The 26,522-nt window shown below is 37.2% G+C and overlaps 1 protein-coding gene across 2 annotated transcripts in view; it reads right to left on the bottom strand.

Moving 5' to 3' along the window:
- Nucleotides 1–26,522, bottom strand: part of TAF4B (TATA-box binding protein associated factor 4b) — a 117,752-nt gene that overhangs the window by 35,130 nt on the left and 56,100 nt on the right. For both annotated transcript variants that reach the window (XM_060118590.1, XM_060118591.1), the window contains 4 exons: nucleotides 22,203–22,372; nucleotides 18,101–18,231; nucleotides 13,083–13,208; nucleotides 7,043–7,099 (listed from right to left, as the gene is read on the bottom strand). In XM_060118590.1, the coding sequence (XP_059974573.1) occupies nucleotides 7,043–7,099; nucleotides 13,083–13,208; nucleotides 18,101–18,231; nucleotides 22,203–22,372 (484 nt within the window). The remainder of the gene's footprint in view (nucleotides 1–7,042; nucleotides 7,100–13,082; nucleotides 13,209–18,100; nucleotides 18,232–22,202; nucleotides 22,373–26,522) is intronic.

Genomic DNA, 26,522 nt, shown 5'->3' with positions numbered 1-26,522 from the left:
GAAAGTATAAAGGTATAAAGCAAAGGAAGGAATTGAGAGGTAAGTTAATGAGCCTGTGCCCTAGAGCCCGTGAGCCACAACTACTGAGCCCTTGTGCCACAACTACTGAAGCCCGCGCGCCTAAAGCCCGTGCTCCACAACAAGAGAAGCCACCACAATGAGAAGCATATGCACCACAACAGAGTAGCCCCCGCTCGCTGCAACTAGAGAAAGCCTGCGCGCAGCAACGAAGACCCAACACAGCCAAAAATAAATAACTTAATAAAAAAAAAAAGAATGTCCTGCTGAGATTTCATAATTACAGTTAACATAATCTTAAACCAAAGGAAAAAAATTTTGGAACAAGTTCCAAAAAAATCGTCTCCCCACCTCACATAAATTCAAGGATACCACAATTCAAACACAGAATCCTTTTTAACACCTTAAAGACAATTATTAAGCAGGCATTCTACCAAATCAGTCACAGGGTCTGATTAATTTTTCTCCCAACCATTAAGGCTAATGTTATCAGGACACTGTCCAGAACACCTGAGATACTTGGCTTGAAGTTTTTTCCTCCATTGATAATTATTTTAATTGAAGTATAGTTGATTTAAAATACTGTGTTACAGTGTTCATTGCAGCTCTATTTATAATAGCCAGGACATGCAAACAACCTAAGTGTCCACTGACAGATGAATAGACAAAGAAGATGTGGCACATATATACAATGGAATATTACTCAGCCGTAAAAAGAAACGAAACTGAGTTATTTGTAGTAAGGTGAATGGACCAAGAGACTGTCACACAGAGTGAAGTAAGTCAGAAAGAGAAAAACAAATACCATATGCTAACACATATATATGGAATCCAAAAAAAAAAAAGGGTTCTGACGGACCTATGGGAAGGACAGGAATAAAGACGCAGACATAGAAAATGGACTTGAGGACACGGGGAGGGGGAAGGGTAAGCTGGGACAAAGTGAAAGAGTGGCACGGACATATATACACTACCAAATGTAAAATAGATAGCTAGTGGGAAGCAGCCACATAGCACAGGGAGATCAGCTCGGTGCTTTGTGACCACCTAGAGGGGTGGGATAGGGAGGGTGGGAGGGAGATGCAAGAGGGAGGAGATACGGGGATATACGTATACATATAGCTGATTCACTTTGTTATACAGCAGAAACTAACACACCATTGTAAAGCAATTATACTCCAATAAAGATGTTTAAAAAAATAAATAAAATATTGTGTTAGTTTCAGGTGTACAGCAAAGTGGTTCATATATATATATATATATATATTTTTTTTCAGATTATGTTACATCATAGGTTATTACAAGATATTGAATATTGTTCCCTGTGTTATACAGTAAATCCTTGTTGCCACCTGAGATACTTGGAATTTGAAATGTATATCTGCTGGTCAGCCCTTCTAATCCATCTCTACCTTTCAGGAAAATAGTATATTCCATATAATCTCAATTGAACACTTTTCCCCTTACATGCAAACATAATACTTGATTTATGTATTATTAAAAAGAAATATAATGTGCTGTATTCATATTAGATTATATAATTTTTTTTCCAGTTCTTACTCTTATATCCTTTTTTTTTATTCCCAAACTTCTTTTCATTCCTCTGGAAGGAAAAAAAGAAACCAAAAAACCAAAAAACTGACATATTAGTTTTTGGAAACTGATATACCCATGGGCAATCTCAGGATTATTATATTTAAGAGCTTGATGGCATCTTTCTTAAATGTATCTTAGCTAATGGTTTTAAGCTACTGGTTTTCCCTGTAATACCTCACCTTTCCCTAAATTATGACAGCTCTGTAATACAAGCAGAGCATGTATTGTTACATTCATTTTAAATACAAGGAAATGGGTAAGTTCAAAGAGGTCAAGTAACTTTCCCAAAGTGAAATCTAGATAATGGCAGGCTGAATCTAGCATCCACGACTCCTGACTTCTACTTCAATGCTATTTCCTCTATAATACACACCTTTTCTATCAAAAGGATAATACATATCTCAAGACACGCAGATCCTATACATCAAAATTAAAGAATGAGTACAACCTTCTGAAGAAGCTCTAAATAAAATGTTATATTTTCTATGTAAGGTTCACCAATCAACAGATACAACCAATAAAGGTCTCCTGAGAAAATATCCATTAAAAAACCTAGTGTAGCTTTCCTGCTTCCAAAGAGAGAACCTAGTGAATGGTAATTGGATGGTAACTGAACTATGCCAGTTCAAGATGCCAGTTCTCAGATTCCCAATTCACAGTATTTTATTTAACTTTCTATGACCATTTAGTCAATGGGAAAACAAAAGTGATAGATTTTAAAGGCCCCCTTCTTTCCCCTCCTAGATTCTAAGTGTGATCTCCAGAACAGCGATAGCAATAGAAAAATCACCGAAAATTTTGTTGGAAAGGCAAATTCTCAGGCTTCACCCAGGCCTACTGTGTCATAGGTTACTGGGGTGGTACCCAGCAACCTGTGTTTTAACAAGCCGTCCAGATAATTCTTATGCATACCAAAGTTTGAGAACTACTATCTTAGACTATCAATGCTTTGAAAACATTGCATTTCTGTTTCTCTGCTATGTATACAAGCGCTTTATAACTTGCCATTTTAAGAACATCTTCTCCGTACTACATTAATTTGATTGCACTTTTAATGACAAATTTCATTTTTCCCTGTTCAGTGTTCCATGAGTTTTGGCTCATGCAGAACTAGCATAAAGTTTAAATACAAGTTGCTATAAATTTAATAGTTAGCCTTAACTATCATATTTCACTGACTCCATATCTTTTAAAATTTCTTTTTAAAAAATCCCTTGCCCTTCTTGTACCTAAATGATATATCTTCTTATCAGTAATGAGCCTTATGAGTCAGTATTTTATTTATTGTACAATAATGCTTCATGGAGAATTGTATTACTTATAGTTTTTATATCCTATATTTTCTATAAACAAAAATCCAAAGTCCTTCAGGGTACAAGTTTTCTAACCTGTTATGCATTTTAATTATTTAATACTTATTTTTGCCCAGTTTCTACAGGATGCACTGTGAAACTCATGTGCCAGCAGGTACATGTCATGCATTCTTTTTTCTTTCTTCTAATGTCTGATAACAAATGAAAGCGGGGATGCTAGGAATTGTTAAAAAGAAAGTAAATGAATTCTTTGTCTCACTCTGCACAGATGTACTAAACTCACATTTCCCAAAGGAGAAAGAAGATATTCAAAGGAAATAAGGGTCACGATATATATAACAAATGTTTAAGGAATCAGGATGTTTGAACTCCAAGGTCAGATGGCTTGCTCTGCAGAACTCTGGATGATGTGGTAAGAAAGGCAAACATTGAAGGCTAGATGGTAATCTAGGACACACAGCACACATTTCAGACAAGTCTGCAGATGCATTAAACAAAAACGTGCCTGCTTGTTTGAAGTCAGAATTTGGCAATTAATAATCTATTTAAAACCTTTCACACATTGATGGTGAAATGGAAGAATGTCAGTAGTTACATTTCAGTAAAAGTATCTAGGGGAAAAAAGCCATCACAATTTAAAAGTGTCCATATTTAAAATATAAACTTACAATACAGAGAGCGAGAACGCTTATGACATTTTTTTTTTCCTTCGGTATGCGGGCCTCTCACTGTTGTGGCCTCTCCTGTTGCGGAGCACAGGCTCCGGACGCACAGGCCCAGCGGCCATGGCTCACGGGCCCAGCCGCTCCGCGGCACATGGGATCCTCCCGGACCAGGGCACGAACCCGTGTCACCTGCATCAGCAGGCGGACTCTCAACCACTGCGCCACCAGGGAAGCCCCTGCTTATGACTTTTTTTTTAAAGGCAAAGATAGAAAATAGGAAAAAGATGGCCCCAAAGTTGGAACTAAAATGTTTGATATCCACAGACATTTTAGCCAGACGACAAGGTTTTCAAATAGATGGATAACCTGTCAGATCAGTAAGAATAGTATGCAGCAGGAGCTGCTTCAACGGATTCAGACTAGGCTGAAGGCAAACCGAAAGGCAGCCTACTTTTTTAAGTGCCAAATGAGAATGACAAAATTGGAAGGATGAAAAGAAATTAGACATCTTTATAAAAACCTGCTCAATTTAACAGTTTGTCTTTACACCAGAATGCAAAGAAGAAACGCACAGACTCTAAAACTGTATTAGAGAGAAGAAAACCCATGGGAGAAATGACCAAATCAAAACTCTAGTCCTGGGCTTCCCTGGTGGTGCAGTAGTTGAGAGTCCGCCTGCCGATGCAGGGGACACGGGTTCGTGCCCCGGTCCGGGAAGATCCCACATGCTGCGGAGCGGCTGGGCCCGTGAGCCATGGCCGCTGAGCCTGCGCGTCCGGAGCCTGTACTCTACAATGGGAGAGGCCACAACAGTGAGAGGCCCGCATTCCGCAAAAAAAAGACAAAACTCTAGTCCTTAACAGTTGAAAGCAACCATGGATTATAAGACTACGTATGAAGGGGATTCAAGTTGTGATTTAATATTTATATGACAAACATCACTGCTGAAACATTCCTCAGGATCAATAAAGCCTACAACTTCTCTAAACAGTTCTTTGGAGTTCTATATTTGTAAGACACTGTCATTAATCTGTTTCCTATGCCCAGCTTGGTAGGCAGGTAGTTACCAGAAAAAGGAAAGCAAAGCAGTTTTTATATTGAGCAACGGTAAGGAATCTGTACTGATTTTCACAATTGGACAAAGAAAACTTCCTAAACAGCCAAATACCAAAAAATCACAAACCAAAGCTTTATAGTTTATAGCAGTGTGATAACAATTAGTATATCCCAAATGATAACCTTACAAATTACCATATAAGACAACAATTCAACTCTATATAAAGATAGGGTCAGTGATCTTGCAACCAAACAAAATATGGTGTGTTTGATTCTAAATTAGAGCCCCTTAGAATATTAAAGTTATTAAGAACTCTAGGGGACATGGGGATGACAAAAATGACAATATTTTACTTTCATCCAACATTTGCAACTAATAGAGTGGCTCTGTTCTTGGAACTGGGCCAATGTATTTGACTCTTTTTTAAATCAAAGATGATTTAGAATAGGAAACAACCAGAAAACTTTTGAAATATTTTGGAAGGAAAATATATAGTCTTTTTAATCTTGCTAGGAAAAATAAATAAATAGAGGTGCAAAAACAGTGGGGAAAAAAAACAGGCTTGCTAAAGCACACCTGCTCTCATTGAGAGTTGTTTTTTTTTTCTTTTCACATTTGCTCTTACAATTTTCTTCAAAAAATGCTGTCCACCTATTCATCCTTCAGGGAATAAAAAACACAATTAAAAGAAAAACAAACAAAAGCATTCCATACAAACCCGAAGGAAAAATTAATCTATGATCCACATGTTTGTGAAGGTATATGAAAGAAAAACAGACAGGATAAGACCTTTAAGGATAAAGCGGTAAGTTTTCTGATATTTATTTTCCAAAAAGTGGGTGGGATTAGAAGATAAGCATCTATCAGTCCTAAATGAAAACAAAGAGGGACACTCATGATTCAAAGCAACCAATCAATCTATCATCAAGCCAGACTTGCTGTAAGATTATAGGTACAGTTCTCGTGTTAACTTTTTTAGATAATATTTTTAGATAAATTTTCTGGAAAGAAATGAGTAACAGAAATTTTTTGTTGTTGAAATAAAATGATTCGGTTTCAAATCCTTTTTAATATTCTCCTTTCCCAGTTCTCTTCATCTCAATCCAGAAACCCCTCCATCCAGAGTTCATGTTTTCTTCCTTTTCTATTTGAGTGAAAATACACCACATTGATTGTAAGAATCTTACTAGATTTCCATTTGCTTTGCCTCAGCTCCCACATTAATCCAAACAATAAGGTCCTTTAAAACATTCATAAATAACCTGCTGCTGCTGGCACCTAGGAGCCGAGTGCAGCAATGTTAAGCAACAACAAATTTCATAGTTCAAGAGGCACAGTTAAGGAAAAAGGTTGCTCAGGAAATCACTCTTATTTAGCACAAAGATCCTTAAAAATTGCATGAAATCAGTCAAGTAACTATAGAAACCAATTTCTTCAGCTCCATATCACACGTCTCACACCTCAATTGTCTTTATTATCATCTGCTGTCAGATCCTTAATCAGAAATGTGAACAGGCTTGATGATTTATTCAGCAGGGAAAAGAATCTGTAGGTCAAGTGAAAAATTTCACACACACACCCATACATACACCACGTCTTCAACCTTAGGTACTTTCATTTCCTTCTGTTCTCAGCAGCTCTGGGGGCAACTCCAGTGAGATCCAATATTAAGGCTCAATTAAAATAAGCTCCAATTAGTGGAGCTTTTTTCTCTGGGGCTAGAAAAGTCAGGAAATGGATATTGGGAAATGTAAAAAGTCAGCTACTGAGAGGAGGCTGCAGACATAAATGAACTTATTTGTTGATTTCTACAGTTGCTATGCAGAGGCCTCTGGGAGTAAAAGCTTAACCAGTCTAAGCTATAAACTAAAACCCCCGCAGCTAAACATGAACTGTGTGAAACAAGGGCTCCATTCCAGAACAGAAAACTGCTGGGCCCAGAAAATTAAAAGCCAGAGGCGTTTTCCATTTAAAACTAAATCCCAGTACCACCTCCCAGCCAAAGAATTATAAGCAGTATCAGATTTACAAAACGAACAATTACCCTGGAAAAATGTAGCCTATTGTACAGTCCCAGATGCTAAATCTCAGAAGTTTCTTTTCTTTCTTTCTTTTTTTTAAATCCCACATTATATTCCTCCAAGTGTGCTGCTGTAGTTTACAAAGAGCCATTTCTAGACAGGCCTAAGCCTTGAAAATAAATTTTAAAAAGAGAGCACATAACTCATTGACCTCATTTGAAGTACTGCCCTTGCCTTCAGCAGTTCCTGTCCTTCCCCAAGGCTTCGGCAAATGGTATGCAACAGCAAAATAAACCCTGACCTAATTGCCAGGAGAGAGCTGCCAACCTTCCCTCAAACACAAAGACAAGCATGGTAACTTGAAAGTCCTACCTCTTTGGCTTTCTGCTTTAATCTCAGCTGTTCTGGATCTTCTTTATTGGAACGACTCTATCAAAGGAAAAGAAAATTTTAATAGAAATTACTAGCATCTAAACACCATAGTTGCCGTTAAATATTTAATAAATGACAATTTTCTCTTGTGATTGAAAACCTTAGCTCCAGGGGAAAATGCCTCAATCCAGTCTCGTGCTCTCCCTCCCACCTCCCCCTCCCTCTCATCATCTGGGCTGGCTGCTGCAGTTCTAGCCCGGAGGAAGCTTATAGAGAAAATGATGCTAACAATGTCAGTCAGGTCCAGTTGAGGCATGACGTTGTTCTTGTTGGAACACTAAAAACTGAAAAATGGATGGTAGAGATGAAGGAAAAGAAAAGGATAACTGTTGGCTCAAATGAATGAAAACAATCAACATTGGCTAATCCTTAGGTGAAGCCATTTTGGTAAAAAATATGGTATTTCAAGGACTATTAAAAACAAGAACGTGACGAACTTTGAACCAAATTTCTCTCTCTTCAAAAGTGTAATTTTTAGGGGCTCCCCTGGTGGCGCAGTGGTTGGGAGTCCGCCTGCCGATGCAGGGGACGGGGGTTCGTGCCCCGGTCTGGAAGGATCCCACGTGCCACGGAGCGGCTGGGCCCGTGAGCCATGGCCGCTGAGCCTGCGCGTTCAGAGCCTGTGCTCCGCAACGGGAGAGGTCACAACGGTGAGAGTCCCGCGTACCACAAAAAAAAAAAAAAAAAAAAAAAAAAGTGTAATTTTTAAAAATTAAGAAATACATCCCAATGTTTGCATTAGAGTATCTTATCATCTTTGGGTCCTCTATAGCACTTAACAGAATGCTGTGCCCAAGAAAATGTTCAATAAATGTTTACTGAATGTCACTTTCCATACTGATTCAGTTTAACATTCAAAAAATGAATAGTCTTACAGGACTGCTATAAGAAAAGAGCTACATTCTACATGTAATGCTATGATGGAACCAAAGGTAAGGAAAGAGCTATATTTCTGACACTACAGACATTTGTCCACTGAAAAATATGCTGCGGATAGGTGTATTCTTCTTATTATTCTAATAAAGTTACCTAACTCCTTGTAAATCTGAATATTCCATAACATTCAACAGCAGCTAACTAAAGATAGCTAACAAAATAAAAGCAAAAAGTATTTTCCTATTTACTTAGTTTAACTGATAACGTTTTTACTGATTTATCAGTACCTCTGTTAAAGGAAAACACAAGGAAGAAACTTTATATTTGAGTGCCTTCTAATTTTAAACACCTTAATTAAATACCACATAAGATTCTACCCAAAGCTAATATATTTTTTCTTAATTTTGTCTCCAATCTAGTAAAACAACTTCACTCTAGCCCAAACTAAGAAAACTCCCTTGTTATTCTAGTTATGTTAGGAGAGAATGAGTATATGTGTATTCACATAAAAATATGTGTGTATATGTATGTGTGTGTATATAATTTTTGCCACAGTGTAAGATGGGCACATTTGGGTATCAAGTCTTTGTCAGTCAACCAATATTTATTGACTATCCATAGTATATATTCTACTCTGTGTGCCATTGTTCTAGGCCTTGGAGATATAGAAATGAGGTAACAAGACAAAGTCTCTGCCTTCGAGTAACTTACATTTTAAGAAGAGAAAAATAAAACAATTTTATAGAAATTAAACACAGTTGTGAAATGTAAAACATGATGGGGAAAAATAAAAAACAACGACTGATAGTGATAAGTACTATAAATAAAATAAAATAGGATAATGTGATAGAAAGAGGGGCATGCTTCTATAGTCAGAACAGGATGGAAGACATCTCTGAGGAGTGACAACTGAGTAGAGATCTGAATGACAAGAAGGAGGCAGCCACATAAACACCTGGGGGAAGAACACTCTTAAGCAGAAGGTGCAGTCACTGCAGAAGCCAAAAAATGGGAATATGGTTGGCATACTTGAGGAAAGAAGGAAGGCTGGTGTGGTTGGAGCATAAAGAAAAGTTGAGAGATAAGGCTGGAGACAATGTGCCGCCTTGAAGGTCATGATAAGGAGTTGGGCTTTGATTCTAGTTGTAAGAAAAAGCCACTGGAGGGTTTGGAGCACAGGTGTGAGATGCCACTGGCAGGACACTTTCGAAAGGTCACTCTGGCTGCCGTATAGACGATGCACTGTATGAATCCAAGACTGGTGGCACAGGCACACAGAGCAATTAGGAAGCTGTTCTAAAACAACTGCTGTAAATACAAGACTGAGAAAAAGATGACGGCAACTTGAACCAGCATCATAGAATATGATGATAAATAACTAGATCAAAATACATGTTGGGGGTAGAGGCAACCAGATTTATTGATGGATTGGATATAGGGTGTGAAGTAAAGAGAGGAATCAAGAATGATGCCTAGGATTGTGGCCTAAGTAATTGGAAGGAGAGAAAATTCCAACTTCCCGAGAAGGTGAAGACCAGAGCAGATTTGAGGAAAGGGAACTCAGTGTTCAGTTTTAGATGCTTCATTAGTAGTCTAGGATACAAACTTGGAGCACAAAGAAAGGTCACTGTGACTGAAGCAGAATGAGTGAAGAAGGGAGGGACATGAGGCAAGTTCAGAGAGAGAGGTGGGTGTCTTTAAAAATTTGGTAGTAAGTTTGGATTTTATTTTAAGGCAAGAGGAAGTCACTGAAGGATTTTAAGCAACAGAGACACACATGATTTGTTATGAAAACATTATCCTGACAACAGTATGAAAAATGGATTGTAGAAGGAAAAGGACATTAGTTAGAAGACATTATAAAGGTCCAAGGGAAACATGACTCAGATCAGAGTGATGACAAGAGTGATGAAGAGAAGGTGGTGGATACATTTTAGGAACTGAATAGGAAAGTGAAGTGGATGTAGGGAGAGAAAAGAGAAAAAGGACTTAAAGATGACTCCTAGGTTTTTTTGGCTTGAACATATGGGTGAATAATGATGTCATTTACTGAGTTAGAAAATCTGTAAGAGTAGAAGGTAAAACTACAAGAAAGTGAGAGCAAGTATAATATACTACACCCGACAATAACTAAACAAGTATTTAAAGGTTTATAACCTTGTTTACAGCAGAGTAATTGGGAATAAAATACCAATAAACCACCTCGTTACATTGGCTGTGTGCTTGCTTATAATACTCAAGGGCTCGAGAAAGAGCATCTTCCTGTCCCAGCAGCCTTTCCCAGGACGAGAGGGGTCAGAATGGGGACTGAGACTGTGGGACAGTGAGAAGCTGCACAGTGACAAGGTTGTGGTGCACCTTGGCACATGAAGGTATAGGCCAGAGGTCAAGAATGCAGGGTGATGAAGGGCTGGGGAAGACCCACCAAGGCATGGGCCAGTGGGCATGGCGGCCAATTACATGGGCAATGAAATGAGGGCAGGGGTAACAGTGGTAGCAGACAGAAGAGCAGTCAGCATGGTTGCTTGGGAGATTAGTTACATTGATCAAATAAGTAAATTGAGAACATAAATAAATATATTGAGGATAATGAGAGCCAAGTTTCTGACTTCAGAGTAAGTACTTATAAACATGGAAAGGTTAAGGCTAGGAAGAACCCCAAGATATCACGGAGATATTCATATAAATTTACAGTTTTACAATGTACACACACAGGAAAATAGTTATAGATCTATGTTTGTGTGTTTATATAGATATGTGTACATATCACATACATGTTTCCTAGATCTGTCCATTTGACAGGGTCTACATGTAATGATACCCTCTTAGCAATGAGCACACTGTAGGCTCTAATCTTGATTTCTGGATATCATCCTCAACTAAAAAGTATACGGTTCCTTGGAGAACTGACTGATTCCAGGGCTGGGAAAGGATGAGTAAAAGCTGGGCCTGGAGTATCTTGTGCCTGAAAGTAAGGACATGCTCAGTGAACGATGGAAACATGATTAAAGGACAGAAGTGCCAGCTGGAAGGGTCTCGCACTCAGGAGCAATTTGAGCAACAAAATAAATAATGATAGTAATGGGTTACAACCTGTTGCATCAAACAGAAATCCACGAGCGCATGTTGATATAAATGAATGCATGAATGTATGAATGAATGAATGAGAGAGAGGAAAGCTCTTCCACAAAGCAGAGTACTAATAAACATAGAAGAGATGATGAAAATAAAGAATCACCATTTGGCAGCCATCACAGAGGTATGTGATTCACAGGTATCATCTATGGATGCTAAAGTTGCTCTGTGGAGTTTGATGAGGTATGGGATATTAGTATAATGCTATAATACCTTCCTACAAAAAACTAATTGATTACAAAGGGGGAAAGGGCAACTTTAAAATGGAGAGAACTGATCAAGGTTGCCTTTTGATAGAATCAGCTGAGAAGAATGAAGCATCATTTCCATGCATTCCCACCAAGAATGCATGACCCAAGTCAAGTTGTAACAAAACATAAGATGAACCCAGGTTGAGAGTCACCCTACAGAAGGTAAGGCTTGTACTCTTGTACTCTTGAAACTTGTCAAAGACATGAAAGAAAAAGAGTGAGAAAATCTGACTGAAGGAATCTGATGACAACTGAATAGACACACATTCCTGAATGGGAAAATGGACCATGAAGGAAAAAGAGGGTTGAGACAGCTGGTTAAATCTGAATGGGGTCTGTGGATTAGATGGTAGTGTCATGTTATTCACGTCCTGACTTGGAAAGTTATACAGGGGAATGGCCTTGCTTTCGCAAATACATGCCAGCATGTTTAGGAGTGATGAGACATCATGTCTGAAGCTTGTTTTCAAAAGGTACAGAGAAAGACTAATTAGAGACAACAGTTCCACAACTTTGTGAATGTACGAGAGACCTCTGAATTCAAAGAAAAAAGACCAGAAGAAAGAGAATAATAACGGAAGTGTGCACCTGTGTACAGAAATGATGGAGATGGAGGAAATGCAGTAAAATGTTAAAAATGGGGAACCCCAACTGAAAAGGAGATGTATAGTTCTGGCAACTTTTCTGTAAGTATGAAATCATTTCAAAATAAATGAATTTTTGGGCCTCCCTGGTGGCGCAAGTGGTTGAGAGTCCGCCTGCCGGTGCAGGGGATACGGGTTCGTGCCCCGGTCTGGGAGGATCCCATATGCCGCGGAGCGGCTGGGCCCGTGAGCCATGGCCGCTGAGCCTGCGCGTCCGGAGCCTGCGCGTCCGGAGCCTGTGCTCCGCAACGGGGGAGGCCACAACGGTGAGAGGCCCGCATACCGCAAAAAAAAAAAAAAAAAAAAAAAAAAAAAAAAAAAAAAAAAAAAAAAAAAAAAAAAAAATAAATGAATTTTTAAAAAAGTGATTAGTATGTGACTAGGAACAAATATTCTAAAAGGGGAAGATTCCAATAACATTGGAAATCAAAACTGAAGCGTTTAAAACAAAAAAATAACACTAGTATCCAACTCTTAAGACTGCTCCCAAGGCCTACAAAGAAATGTGCAGCAACAAAACACAAACTATGATGGAACTAGCTCTCACTCCATCTGGCACTAATGGCCCAGGAAAATGCTTAAAGGAGGAAGAAAGAAAATCAATAATAGCCTTACCTGTTCTCTCTTTTAGTATCTCTCTAACCCATTCCTGCTCATCTTCTAATTTGTTTCATATAATCCTAATTATTCCTAATTTTTACCTATAACATTCATGTCCACTTTCCAAATTTTCCTCTCTCAACTTCAACTTGGCACATATTAAATCATATCCCTAAAAAGAACTTGAAAAAATTTTAAACATTTTTACTTGGGGAGGGAGGAGTGGTATGATGCTAGGCACACAGGAATTGAGAATGAGGAGACAGAAGATTATGTCTCATTAAACTAAATTAACTGAAAGCCACTGTACCACACCATCATGTGGCTGTGAGAGAATTTATTAGTAATTTCATTTTAAGAAATCCTTCAGAGAAATCTAAAGGCCTAACAAAACCAAGACAGTCAACAAATGATAAAGCCGATTCTGACCTCCTTGCCAGGCCATGTTCACTCATAAATCACATAGGACCTTACCTTGGCTGCTTTAAGTAACATTTCTCTTTCTTCTACATCCTTTCTCTGCTTCTCCAGTTGATCTAGCTTTTCAAGAAATTTGAGCTGTGATCTGGTGTCATTAGACAGGATGTAATTTTCACTTGCCTGGGGGGAAAAAAGTCTTATGATGATCCTAGGCAACACATTCTACATTAGGTCTTGTTATAAATCAGCTAAAGACAGTAACACAAACATAGGGAACTAAATTTACAGGAGGTAATATGTTTATTTCTGTTAAGCAAACAACAACAAAATAAGAACTTTAATCATCCTTAAAATTTGAGAGGTGATTAAGCATTGAAATTTCAAAGAGGTTTCCTAGTAAGCTTCATCCAGAGGGGAGGAAAAAGGAATTAAGCCAAGCAGATCCTAATAACTGGAAGTAGAAAGCAAGAGAGTGCACTGTTTACCTATAATCTAAATCTTTTTATTTAAACTATCGTCCATCTCAGCAGACCTTAATGATTAATTAAATCGTAGGCCTGTGAAAGACAAAAAATAAGAAACAATCATCTCACTGAAAAATATACCTAAGATGAAAGTTATCACCCTTGTTTCTATTGTTGAATTGGTCTAACCATGCCAAGTGAAGGCAACTTCTACCAAAATACAACATAAGACAAAATGGCAAACATTAATATCCTAAACCCTGTTGTAAGGATTTCCTTAAGCTATGGACTTGGGCAGAAACTATAGTCAAAGAAATTAAGTATACAATGTATAAATGAGAGTCATAACAGAGAAGTATAATTATTCATCTTCAATGTTCCATAAAATGATAAAATTTATACTGTTTCATTTATTCTGATATTCTACAGTGTAAAACAGTGCTTTACAATCTAAATATTTTGTAATTTTATCTGATATGACCACCTATCTCTCCTCCTTTAATACATGTATGCTTGTTGGGGGTGGGATGACTTCCTGCCATCTACTCATTTCAGTAATTCAGACATCCAAGCTATTGAAGGGAGACTATAAAATAGGAAAACTGAATGTTTTTAAACATTTAGTCCAACGGTCAGTGCGTGGCTTGGAAATCTGGATACAGCACCATTCCCATCTTTGTTTTAGCCCATGCTTATGGTTGATTCAATTAACTGGGACTGAGAGATTTCATATGCCCAAGATTCTTTTTAAATTAAATTTTTATTGTTGGTATTTAAGTAGATCAAAAGAGTATTACATAGAATAATGAACAAGGATGTATTAGTGCTACTTATTTTACTTTGTGTTTAATACAAAAAGAATTCTCAAATGTTTTTAAAGTTAAATAATACAAGATAGAATATGGAATACATTATAAGCCAACCATAGAGGCATAAACATAATAATCAGTGGTTTCTTAAATACTTCATTTTTACCATTTTTCTGTTCCTATACCCTGGAGATAATTTACTGACAGGATTTAATTTAAAAGGACAGCAAATGCTAAATTAAAAAGGGGCACAGACTTTCTAAATTTGAACCCAATCTCATTTCCATGCTAAGATTCCTTCTCTCTCTTCCAACTCAGTACAACTGCCTCTTGCTTAATGCATCCTTCCTTTACTTTTCCAGTCCTAAACAACTGAGTGTCTTCCCTACTTCTACTGAGTCTCCAACTTTATTTAAACAACAGTAACCCCAATCTTACCATGATGCTTCCTGTCTACCCAGCTGGTCTAACTGAAGTCTTCTTGCACCACAGAGTCAGGTGGTTTAGCAGTGAAAATATAAGGACTCAGACCAAACAATAACATCATCAAGTAAATCCCATCTAGAGAAAGTACTACAGCGCCTTTCAACTGGAAAACATGAAGTTTCTCCATGGCCACTGGCACGTAGAAGACTCTAACATATCTTCAGTGGGAAAAAACCTGGCAGCAAGATCAAAAGCTTTGTATCACGTGTGTCACTTTCTACTTCTTCACTTAAATCTCAGTTTATGGACTATGATTAATTAGAGAATTATGTCTAACCAGGTGAAAGATTATCAAAAGTAGAGGGATTTCAAATGGAAAGAGATGGTGGGATTTTGCTTTTAATAAAAGTAGCTCACTTTTGTGAAATTCATGGAGTAAAATTTCCCATACTGTACAGATAAAAATAAATCCTATCAGGGATGAACTGAAATATAAGGACAGGGCTCAGTCTGTGACACAAAGATTATTACAATCAAAGTCTACAAAATAAGTATATAATTTTGAACTAGATCCAAATATAATTAAATGATTATTATTTCTGTTTAAAGAAGGATGATTGTGTAGCTGCTTTTCTATATGTGCAAATTCACACAGTGGCATTAGCTGTATTAAGGAATAAGTGTGGGGAAAGGTGGACAGGGGAAAATCAATCAGGATAGGCAGTGTCAAGACAGAAGGTTAAGAAGGTGTTAGCTTTAAGCTAAGTTATTGAGTTTCTAAGTGGGGTAGATACTATCCATTTTGCCTGGGGCAACTAAATCCTTGGAATATGTGTTATTGATATACACTAGAAGAACTACTCCATCTGAAGGCTATACATAATAGAGCTTTGGATGGCATTCTGGATAGTAAACATTACTTGGAAAAATTCTATTCCATACTAAACGTACATGCTACATTTTGTATAGAAACAGCCTACTGTAAATGAAAGTGCACTCATGTATATCTGAAACAACAGGGTGTTTGAGGCAGGAAAAGGGGAGAATCCAGATGTGAAAAATTATAAGGCTCTTTAAAAAGTTACAGTAAAAAGACAAAAAGGAAGACTAATCCCCCCACATCCCAAAAGTGAAGGTAAATTGTTATCAATTTAAATTAGGTTACTGCAAATTTAGGATGCTAATTATAATCCCCAAGGTAACCACTAAGAAAATATCTAAAAAATACACACACACACACACACAACCACACACACACACGCGCAAAGGGAATCAAAACAGTATACAACAAGAAAAAAAATCAAACAAAAAAGAAGGCAGGTAAAGGAATGCCAAAAAAAGCTGTAAGACACACACAAAAACAGAAATAGCAGAAGTAAGTTTTTCCTTAATCAGTAATTACTTTAAATGTGAATGGATTAAACTCCTCAATCAAAAGGTAGAGACTGACAGAATGGATAAAAAGCAAAATCCAACTATATGCTGTCTACAAGATACTGGCTTTAGATAAAAGCACAAATAGGCTGCAAGTCAAAGGATGGAAAAAAATATTCCATGCAAATAATAACCAAAAGAAAGCAGGGGTAGTTATACTAATATCAGGCAAGACAGACTACTTTGTGTCAAAAACTGTTAAAAGAGACAGGACATTATATACTGACAAAGGGTGAATTCACCAAGAAGATATACACACTAGACAACAGAGCCCCCAAATATATGAAGCAAACACTGACAGAACTAAAAAGAAATAGTTTTACAATAGTAGTTAAAGTCTTCAATACCCTACTTTCAATACTGGATTGAATACCTATACAGAATATCAATATGGAAATAGAGGACCTAACACTATAAACCAACTAGATCTAAAAGACATATATGAACACTCCTCCCCAACAACAGCAGAATACACATTCTTCTCAAGTGCATATGGAACATTCTCCAAGACAAACCATATGTTAGGCCACAAAACAAGCCTCAATAAACTTAAAATGATTGAATTGTGCTAAGAATATTCTCTGACAACAATGGAATGAAGCTAGAAATCAACAACAGAAGGAAAACTGGAAATTTCATGAATATGTGGAAATTAAACATACTCTCAAATAACCAATGAAATAAAGAGATCTCAAGGGAAATTAGAAAATACCTAAGAGATGAATGAAAACAAAAACACAATGTACCAAAACTTATAGAATGCAGCAAAAGCAGTGCTCAGAAAGAATTTTATAGCAATAAATAAATGCCTACATTAAAAAGGGTAGATCTTAAATCAGTAACCAACCTTACATCTTCAGGAAACAAAATGAGAAATGAAAGTAGGATCATTACCACTGACCTTACAGAAATAAAAAGGATTATTAGAGAATACTATGAACAACTGTATGCCAACAAATTAAATAACCTAGAAGAAATGGACAAATTCCAGAAGCACACAAAAATAAACACTGATAGTAGGGGTTTTTTCACAGCTTTTTCTGATGATCATATATTTTTAAGTCAGTCCAGCAAATTCTCACAAAGATTTATACAAGTGAGGACCTCAGCAACTATAAATAGTTCTTCCAAAGTTCTAAATGAAGCAGAAAGGAGAGAAAACAGAATGATTTCCTCCAGGAAATTTACCGGTGGTAGAGTGGCTGATCTTCCCTAGATTGTTTTTAACCTATGTGTAGGACATCATGACAATGACCATTCTTGCAAACTCAAAACCTTATAAGGTTATCCATATACTACACTGTACAAAATCTACCTATGAACATTTCTTGATATAGGGGGAAAAGGTTATCTTTCTCAACCCTCATTACCCAATAAATTTGTTCTCCATCAAAACCATAATGCAAATAAATCTAATGCTTTCATTTTGATGATGGCAAGTGATTTGGTTCACACTACTAGGGATAAGATAGGCTATTCTTGCATTTAATTTTTTATAAAAGTGGTCACTATAAATAATGAGTGGCACCAATATTAGCACTCAATGCAATCATTTAACTTATTAAAAGGAACAGGAGTGCTAGCAGAGAACGGATCACTGAAGAGAACACAGCTATCCAATACGTTATCCCTTCTAACACATCCTCCCTCCCAGTCAAGAGCTTTAGGAGGAAAAGCCTCAGGCAGAACAGATGCATATTTCAATGTACAGTGACATAGAAGCTTTGGATACCATTTGAAACCTTATTTTATTTGTCATGTAAGCGTATCTAAATAAGGCAAATTAGGAATGAGACTTTTATTTTCTACCAATATGAAATTTGTCTCGACCATTTCCTTGAAAAAATATACTTAGAATGTGAACCCATATCAAAAAACTACCTTTAACACAACAAAGAAGAGACAGAAGAGTTTGTTCTTCTTTAAGGATTTCCTTTACCTTGTAAGTTGTCATTCGATGCTGAGCAATTGTAGTCAGTTTTTCTAGAAGGCCTCGTAATCGCTCCTGTGTTGCATGGGAGATCAAGTTCACAGCATCAGAGTTAAGTTCTGTAATGTCATGCTTTTTACCTGTGGAAGCAGAGAAAATCCATTACGTGTTTTAGTAGTGGCTGATAATTGAAATAATTAGCACAGCAGGTATTCTGTTCCCCCTGGAAGTCATACCCATTATGAATAAAGGTTTGGAGATTATGATTTTCCTGGTTAAGTCACAACTTCAAAGATCTTAGACATTACATTAATAAAACCTAGCCTGAAGCCTCAGAAAATATAGACATTGTTTCACTTAGCCTCTAGACTCATTCTCCTTGCAAGGTCATTTATAGGACAAAGTTAATAAGAACACAAATCAAGTCTAGTGTTCAGGGAGGAAAATGGTAACTGCAGAAATCAGTGCCGTATTCTGTTAATTTTAGTCATTAAAAAAATAGAAAATTACATTTTGCCATTTGACACTGTTAACAATTTATGACATTTATTTCAGTTAATTCAGATTGTGAGTCTCTGTTAATAACTTGTCTGCATGACACACCTATACTCCTTTTATCCATTACCAATCATGCTTATTTTGCACTAACTCATGTTCCATAAGTTGACCTGGTAATTAATTTACAAGTTGAAATGGGTTCAAAGCCTCATCATTTTACCCATCAATTTGAAAAATTTCTCTTTCACTATATCTCCTTCCATAAATAAACCAAACTTCTATTCTTCCTTCTGCTAACTAGGAAGAAAGTTTCAGGAAAACAATTTGGACCACATACCCCAAAGCAGAAGCTCATTTATAAATCAACCTTATCAGTTTTTAAATAGTAATTCTCCAGCTCAGTGAAACTACCTGTATTATCAGAGACCTAACTCTAAAGATACAGATAATTAGGTAACCTCATTTAAATGAGCTTTTAAATAGTGCTACTGTGATTGTTTTTAACATATGTATTTATAGAAATTTAAAATATATTATTGTTTGATTTTGCAGTCTATCTGAAACATACTCATATACTCAAAGTGTGAATGAGTATTGCAAAAAACAAGCTTTAATTAAAAGCTAACAATTCTTAAACACATTCTTTGACATTATTCTATAACAAATGTTCAACTTAATTCAAAATGTGGGCTATAGTAAATCACACAGGAAAATGATATAAAATGATTCAGTTTCTCCTATAACAAACCTTTAAAACAAAGCAGTTCATTACTTTGTAGCAAAAATGAATTAATCACCAAGTTATGACTCAAGGAGGGGGAAAACACTGAAAAGTCAAATCTACTTTACTAAAACATCAGCATAAACAAATAGTGGGGGCCTTCTATAGAAGGAATAATGCAATTTCAAAACAATCCAATGATTAAAATTATAATTAAACATAGAGTATATAGAGGATGACATGCCTGTTAATGCCTAAAGAAAGTGAACATTTAAGAATATATAGTGTTGGGCTTCCCTGGTGGCGCAGTGGTTGAGAATCTGCCTGCTAATGCAGGGGATACAGGTTCGAGCCCTGGTCTGGGAAGATCCCACATGCCGCAGAGCAACTGGGCCCGTGAGCCACAACTACCGAGCCTGCACGTCTGGAGCCTGTGCTCCACAACAAGAGAGGCCGTGACAGTGAGAGGCCCGCGCACCACAATGAAGAGTGGCCCCCGCTTGCCACAACTAGAGAAAGCCCCCGCACAGAAACAAAGACCCAACACAGCCAAAAATAAATAAATAAATAAATTTATTTTTAAAAAATATATATATATAGTGCTTGGGGAGAAACTCTGAAAATAATTTCATATGTATTTATAAAACAGAAACCTATGCTAAAGAAATACCTGTATTTTCAAAATACTAAAAATAAACAAGTACTGGGAGTTGCAATCAATTCCAGGGCTTAGTGAACAATCAAACATTCTAATATCTTCACTAAACTGATGATAAAACATAACAGAGTTACAAGTTAAAGTCTCAATTGAAAATAAAACACTCCCTTTAGTAAAGTCACCATTGACTGTTTAAGGCAATCTAGTAGGTGTTTGCAAGCTTACTACCTGATTTTTACAGAATGTCTGTGTAATTTAATTTAGGTAATTAGCAAAAAAGGAAGAACACTGGCATGTTTACTCCCCTAACATATTCAAGTAAGAAAATCTTCCTCCCCAAATTCTTTGGGTTACTTTATAATTCCTGTTATTAAGAAATGGTCTTGGTTCTGATCTGTTCTGTAAACATGAAATTTTATTGTAAATGAAAACATTCCTAGAAATATATAACTCCATTCACTCTATGGTTTTTGTTTTTGTTTTAAAAGCTTAGGTAATTTAGAGGGAAGAAGTTTTGCAATTTTCCATCATATTAAATGACAAGTTGGTGTTTTATCATCAAGAACTGAAAATACAAAGAGTTCTCCCCAGAATTCTCCTTGAAAGCAGAGGTTAGCAAACTAAATCTGGTCTCTCTTTATAGATAAAGTTTGATGGCAATACAGTCTTTTCTATTTGTTCATATGCTGTCTACAGTTGCTTCTATAACATAACAGCAGAGGTAAACAGTTGCAACACAGACTATATGGCCCACAAAGTGGCGAATATTTACGATCTGATCCTTTGCAGGAAAAAATATTGTCAATCCCTGTCCTAAATGATGGAAAATGCTCTGTCAAACTAAAAGTTTTCCTATCATATAATCAAGGTTTAAATCAAGCTAGAAATAAAATTTAGAAGGGGGGCAGGGAATTGCTAAAACTAAGTATGAATCTACTTCTACTCCACCAGTTCTAAATAATTATATGGCTAAAAGGAGTTAAAACACCAGTAAATTTCCCAAGCCATCACAGAAAGATATTTGCTCAGCCTTATTCCAAAATTAAGGAACCGTCTCCTATATAATACAAAATACAATGCAAGAAGAAAACGAAAGAGAAAGAAAGAGAGGGAGGGAGGGAAGGAGGAGGGGGAGGGAAGGAGGAGGAGGAGGGAGGGAGAAATCAAACAAAACACAAGCAAACAGCAAACAAACATTTTACAATTAGCTCTTCTGAATTTCTATCCCTTTGAACTACTGTAAATTCTAGTTTTTCAAGATAAAAGAAGGATAACATATAACCAACTTAAATTAGAGGTGAAAAAAGTGATAATTTGAATAACATACAGTAGGAGCTCACATATTTCTTTACTGAGTAATTGTGAAGTAGACTTAGAATATGTAATAGTAATGCATTTTGAAGTCTTTAAATATACCATGGATGTATCAAAAATCTGAAACCTTCACATTTTTGTGTTAGGCCTTCAACACAGAATGTAAAGGTTCTTAGTCAAGCATACTAAAAGGTCACTGGTACTGGCCCCACTGGCCCCTCAAATTGGACATGGGTTAAGGAAGAGAGCTAGAGGAGACTCCAATAAGTCAGGACACAAGAAGTGAGATAACTCACATGCAACAATCTCTCTCCAATCTGTCTCTTTTTTCAGTTATCACTGCAAGTTTGGTATTAAACAACAACAAAAAAGCTGTTTGGCTCCAGAATAAAACTGGTATGTTCTCTTCCATTTCTTTTCACATACTTCAGGCCACCCAAGCAACTACTCCTGGACAGAGAGAACTCTGATATTCTAGTTCAGTTCTTTTACGGTAAGGATGGGTTTGAATTTCAGGGTTAAGATGAGGAAAAAGGGACTTACTCTCATTGGCTATTTCTTTATTCCATAAAAACGAACTTGTAACAAGTTACATGCCTAAAGCCCAACCAAGGAAGAACAGCACAGAAAAAAATAGTATATCATAAGCATATATTCATTTTTTACACATCTATTCTCCCATTAAGATGAATAAAATATTAACTTCTATTATCTACACCAGAAACCATAGGTTACATGATTTAAGTTACATTAATAATTTTTAAAATAAAATACTTTTTTCTATAACACCCATGAAATCTTGATTACTTCCAGAGCCTTTTTTAAGCCTCAGAATTTCCAGAAAAACCAACCCAGGCTATCTCTTTTGATAACATTTTCCTTGGAAGAGACAGTCCTATCAGGTCAATAATCATACTTACCAATGTCTAAAATTCTCTTTTGTAGAGCTCCAATGAAAAGAAACGGTTCATCTTTACATGACTGAACAAGTGTGCCAACCAATTCAGCGTTTGTTGCTAAGATGCAGGCATTTTCTTCACTGAGGTTGACCCCTGCCATGGAAGTCACATCATTGATGTCATCTTCATCTCTAATAGAAAAAAAAGAAAGTTTTCAGTGGTTGTGGTATGTGAATGAGTGATTTAAGAGAGCAAAGAATTATAGGTTTCTCCTTATAACTAAAGACATTATTTTACTCAATTTATCCAAGCAAGTGAAGTAAAGCATGGCTATCTTTCCCTGTCAGCCTTTAAAATTCACTGGCGTTTCTAACCACTAGTGTATATTTAATATCAGAAAGATGAATCAGAAGCAACTTTGTCTCCTAGTGCCCATCTCTCCCACTCTCAGTTTAGTAAATAAGATACTCTAAGAGGGATTTGGAAGTTATACTAAGTTATCCACAAATTGCGGGTAATGAAAGAATGAAATAAAAACAGACTTCTTTGTTTTCATCCAAGATGATTTAAAAACCCCTCAGATATCCCCAGTGCAGTCCACTGTTCCACTGAGGAGCAGGAGAAATCCCCCAATCCCGAAAGGTCCATACCCATGTAAAAGCCCTTGAGAAGAAGCTTTCTAGACTAGCTATTCTGAAACCATATGGTTAAAACCAGTTTTGTTTTTCCGCTTCAGACTTTTGGTGTGCTCCACCTGTACCAATTGAATTCATTAAACCACCTCCTCAAGCAAGTGGCTGCAAAGGGCTTATATGTAAAATATAAAATTATACACACATATGTAAAAGACATACATATAAAAACACAAAATATGTTTGAGCTCCTTGCATTGTGCCAGCAAAATTAAATAGTGGCTTTTATCTAATAGAATTGCTACATGGCTACAGTACTAAGATGAGTATATATGTTTCAGGATAGAGAAGTGAGAGACAAAAACCTAAAATTCCCTTACGGCATTCTTAACACCCTGTAATAACAAGCATGTTACTGATCATAACTCATGTACCAATGCATAACATAATTTACATAAACATGATTATATAAAAAACATATTGTTTCTATTTACTGCATGGGCCAAAAGATATATCATGTGGTTTCATGTCAACAGATTTAAATTATGAACCTCCTTGTGGTAATGCATTTATGCACAAAAAAGCGAAATAAAGTATAACTGTCAAGCGATCAAGATACAAAGGCCTCTGGTGTTCAGCTTTAAAAAGCAGCATGTTAGGAGTGAGAGGGAAAGAGCCCCTACTCACACAGGTATGAGAGATTCAAACTAAATGAAAGAAAGTTAAGTGCTGGACGTAGCAGTTGCAAGTGAAGAGAAAGAACAATGGTCTCACAATCTGAACACTATATTTAAAAACCTAACATTAAAAGGTGTGTCTCTGTAATGGAGAAAAGAAAAAAATTTTAATTAGTATCTCAAATCAACCAAATGAAACACGCAATATAAATAAACTGTATGGGGACTTCCCTGGTGGTCCAATGGATAAGACTCCATGCTCCCAATGCAGGGGGCCCAGGTTTGATCCCTGGTCAGGGAACTAGAGCCCGCTCGCCACAACTAAAAGAGCCCACACGCCGCAACTAAAGATCCTGCGTGCCGCAATGAAGATCCCACGTGTTGCAACTAAGACCTGGCACAGTCAAATACATAAATATTTAAAAAAAAAAAGAATCTATATGAAAATGGTTGGACTCCACCTCATCAAATGTCACAGAGGTACTCTCAGAGGGATGGTATGCTGAGAATGGTTCTAAGAATCAATTTACCAACGATGTAAACAAAGAAGTATTCCAGAAACATCTAAACATTTAAAGTCTAAAGTGTAAGACGTAGAGAATGGACATGAGGACATGGGGAGGGGGAAGGGTAAGCTGGGATGAAGTGAGAGAGTGGCATGGATTTATATATACTACCAAATGTAAAACAGATAGCTAGTGGGAAGCAGCCGCATAGCACAGGGAGATCAGCTCAGTGCTTTGTGACCACCTAGAGGGGTGGGATAGGGAGGGTGGGAGGGAGATGCAAGACGGAGGAGATATGGGGATATATGTATATGTATAGCTGATTCACTTTGTTATATAGTAGAAACTAACACACCATTGTAAAGCAATTATACTCCAATAAAGATGTTAAAAAAATAGTAAAATCTAAAGCATAAGAACAGTAGAAACCATAAACCTAAAGATGGACCAAGGTCTGAGTAAAAAAGTATTTTAAAAGGTCTGCATAAAAAATATTTTAAAAACCCCCCAAGTATCAAGAAAATGAAAAGACAAGCCACACAAAGGGAGAAAATATTTGTAAAAGACATATCTGATTCAAAACATATAAAGAACTCTTAAAACTCAACAATATGAAAACAAACATTAAAAAATGGGCCGGGCTTCCCTGGTGGCGCAGTGGTTGAGAGTCCGCCTGCCGATGCAGGGGACACGGGTTCGTGCCCCTATCCCGGAAGATCCCACATGCCGCGGAGCGGCTGGGCCCGCGAGCCATGGCCGCGGAGCCTGTGTGTCCGGAGCCTGTGCTCCGCAACGGGAGAGGCCACAGCAGTGAGAGGCCCGCGTACAGCAAAAAAAAAATAAAATAAAAAATAAAATAAAATAAAATAAAAATAAAAAAATAAAAAATGGGCCAAAGACCTAACAGACACCTCACCAAAAAGATGTGCAGATGGCAAACAAGCATATGAAAAGATGCTCCACATCCTATGTCATCAGGGAAATGCAAATTAAAACAATGAGATACCATTACACGCCTATCAGAATGGCCAAAATCCTGAACACTGACAGCACCAAATGCTGATGAGGGTGTGGAGCAACAGGAACTCTCATTCATTGCTGGTAGGAATGCAAAATGGTACAGCTACTATGAAAGACAGTTTGGCAGTTTATTACAAAACTAAACATACTCTTACCATATGATCCAGCAGTTACACTTCTTAGTACTAACCCAAAGGAGCTGAAAATTTATGTCCACACAAAAACCTGTACATGGATGTTTATGGGAGATATACTCTTAATTGTCAAAGCTTGGAAACAACCAAGATGTCATTCAGCAGGTGATTGGATAAATAAACTGTGGTAAATCCAAACAATGGAATATTATTGAGTCCTAAAAAGAAATGGTATCATACCATGAAAAGACTAGAGGAAACTTAAATGCACATTATTAAGTGAAGTAAGCCAATCTGAACAGGCTACATACTGATGATTCCAACTATATGACATTCTGGAAAACGCAAATTATGGAGACAATAAAATGACCAGTGGTTGCCAGGGGTTAGCACAGAGGGATGAATATGCAGAAAACAGAGGACTTCTAGGACAGTGAAATATATAGTATCTCTATGATACTATATACTATAATGGTCGATACATGTCATTACACATTTGTCAAAACCCACAATGTACCACACACCGAGTGAACTGTAAGGTAAACTATGAACTTTGGGTGATAATGATGTCTCAATGCAGGTTCATCAATTGTAACAAACAGACCACTCTGGTGGGGGATGTGGATAATGGGGGAGGCTGTGCATGTGCTGCCATTTTCTACAACGTCCAAATCAATTTTTTGCTATGAACTTAAAACTACTCTAAGAAACAGTCTATTTAAAACAAAAAGGCCAAGTACAAATCGATGAAAAGTCAGGTCACTCCAAAAGAGAATACCAACCAGTTACTTAACACCTTTAGGACTCAAATTTTTCTTCCTCTAAAAAATGAATAACTTAGATTAGGTACTTTCTAAGGTCACTCTCAGCCACTTAAAAGAATGAGGCAGCTCTCTTTGGCCAGACACAGAACAAATGCCAAGGTGTATTGTGAAGTGGGAAAAAAACTAAATAAAACGTAACAAGGCATAGAACAGACTGCACCTTGAAAAAAATACACACACACACACACACACCCCCGCCACACCCACACCCCCCCCCCACACGGGCATAACATATCTCTGCATGCACAAGAAATTCTCCTCTGGAGAGGGAAACAGGGAAGCATGGATAGGAAGAAGATTTCACTTATACCACATCATACTCCTTTCTACCCTTTGAATGTTGTAGTATATGCACAGATTACCCAATCAAATGGTTAGTGATTTTTTTTTTTTGGCTCTGGATGCGCAGGCTCAGCAGCCATGGCTCACGGGCCCAGCCGCTCCACGGCATGTGGGATCTTCCCAGACCGGGGCACGAACCCGTGTCCCCTGCATCAGCAGGCGGACTCTCAACCACTGAGCCACCAGGGAAGCCCCGGTTAGTGATA

Source organism: Mesoplodon densirostris, chromosome 15, assembly GCF_025265405.1.
Source record: "Mesoplodon densirostris isolate mMesDen1 chromosome 15, mMesDen1 primary haplotype, whole genome shotgun sequence".
In the NCBI taxonomy this organism is placed as follows: Eukaryota; Metazoa; Chordata; class Mammalia; order Artiodactyla; family Ziphiidae; genus Mesoplodon; species Mesoplodon densirostris.
This window is presented reverse-complemented; position numbering and strand designations above follow the sequence as displayed.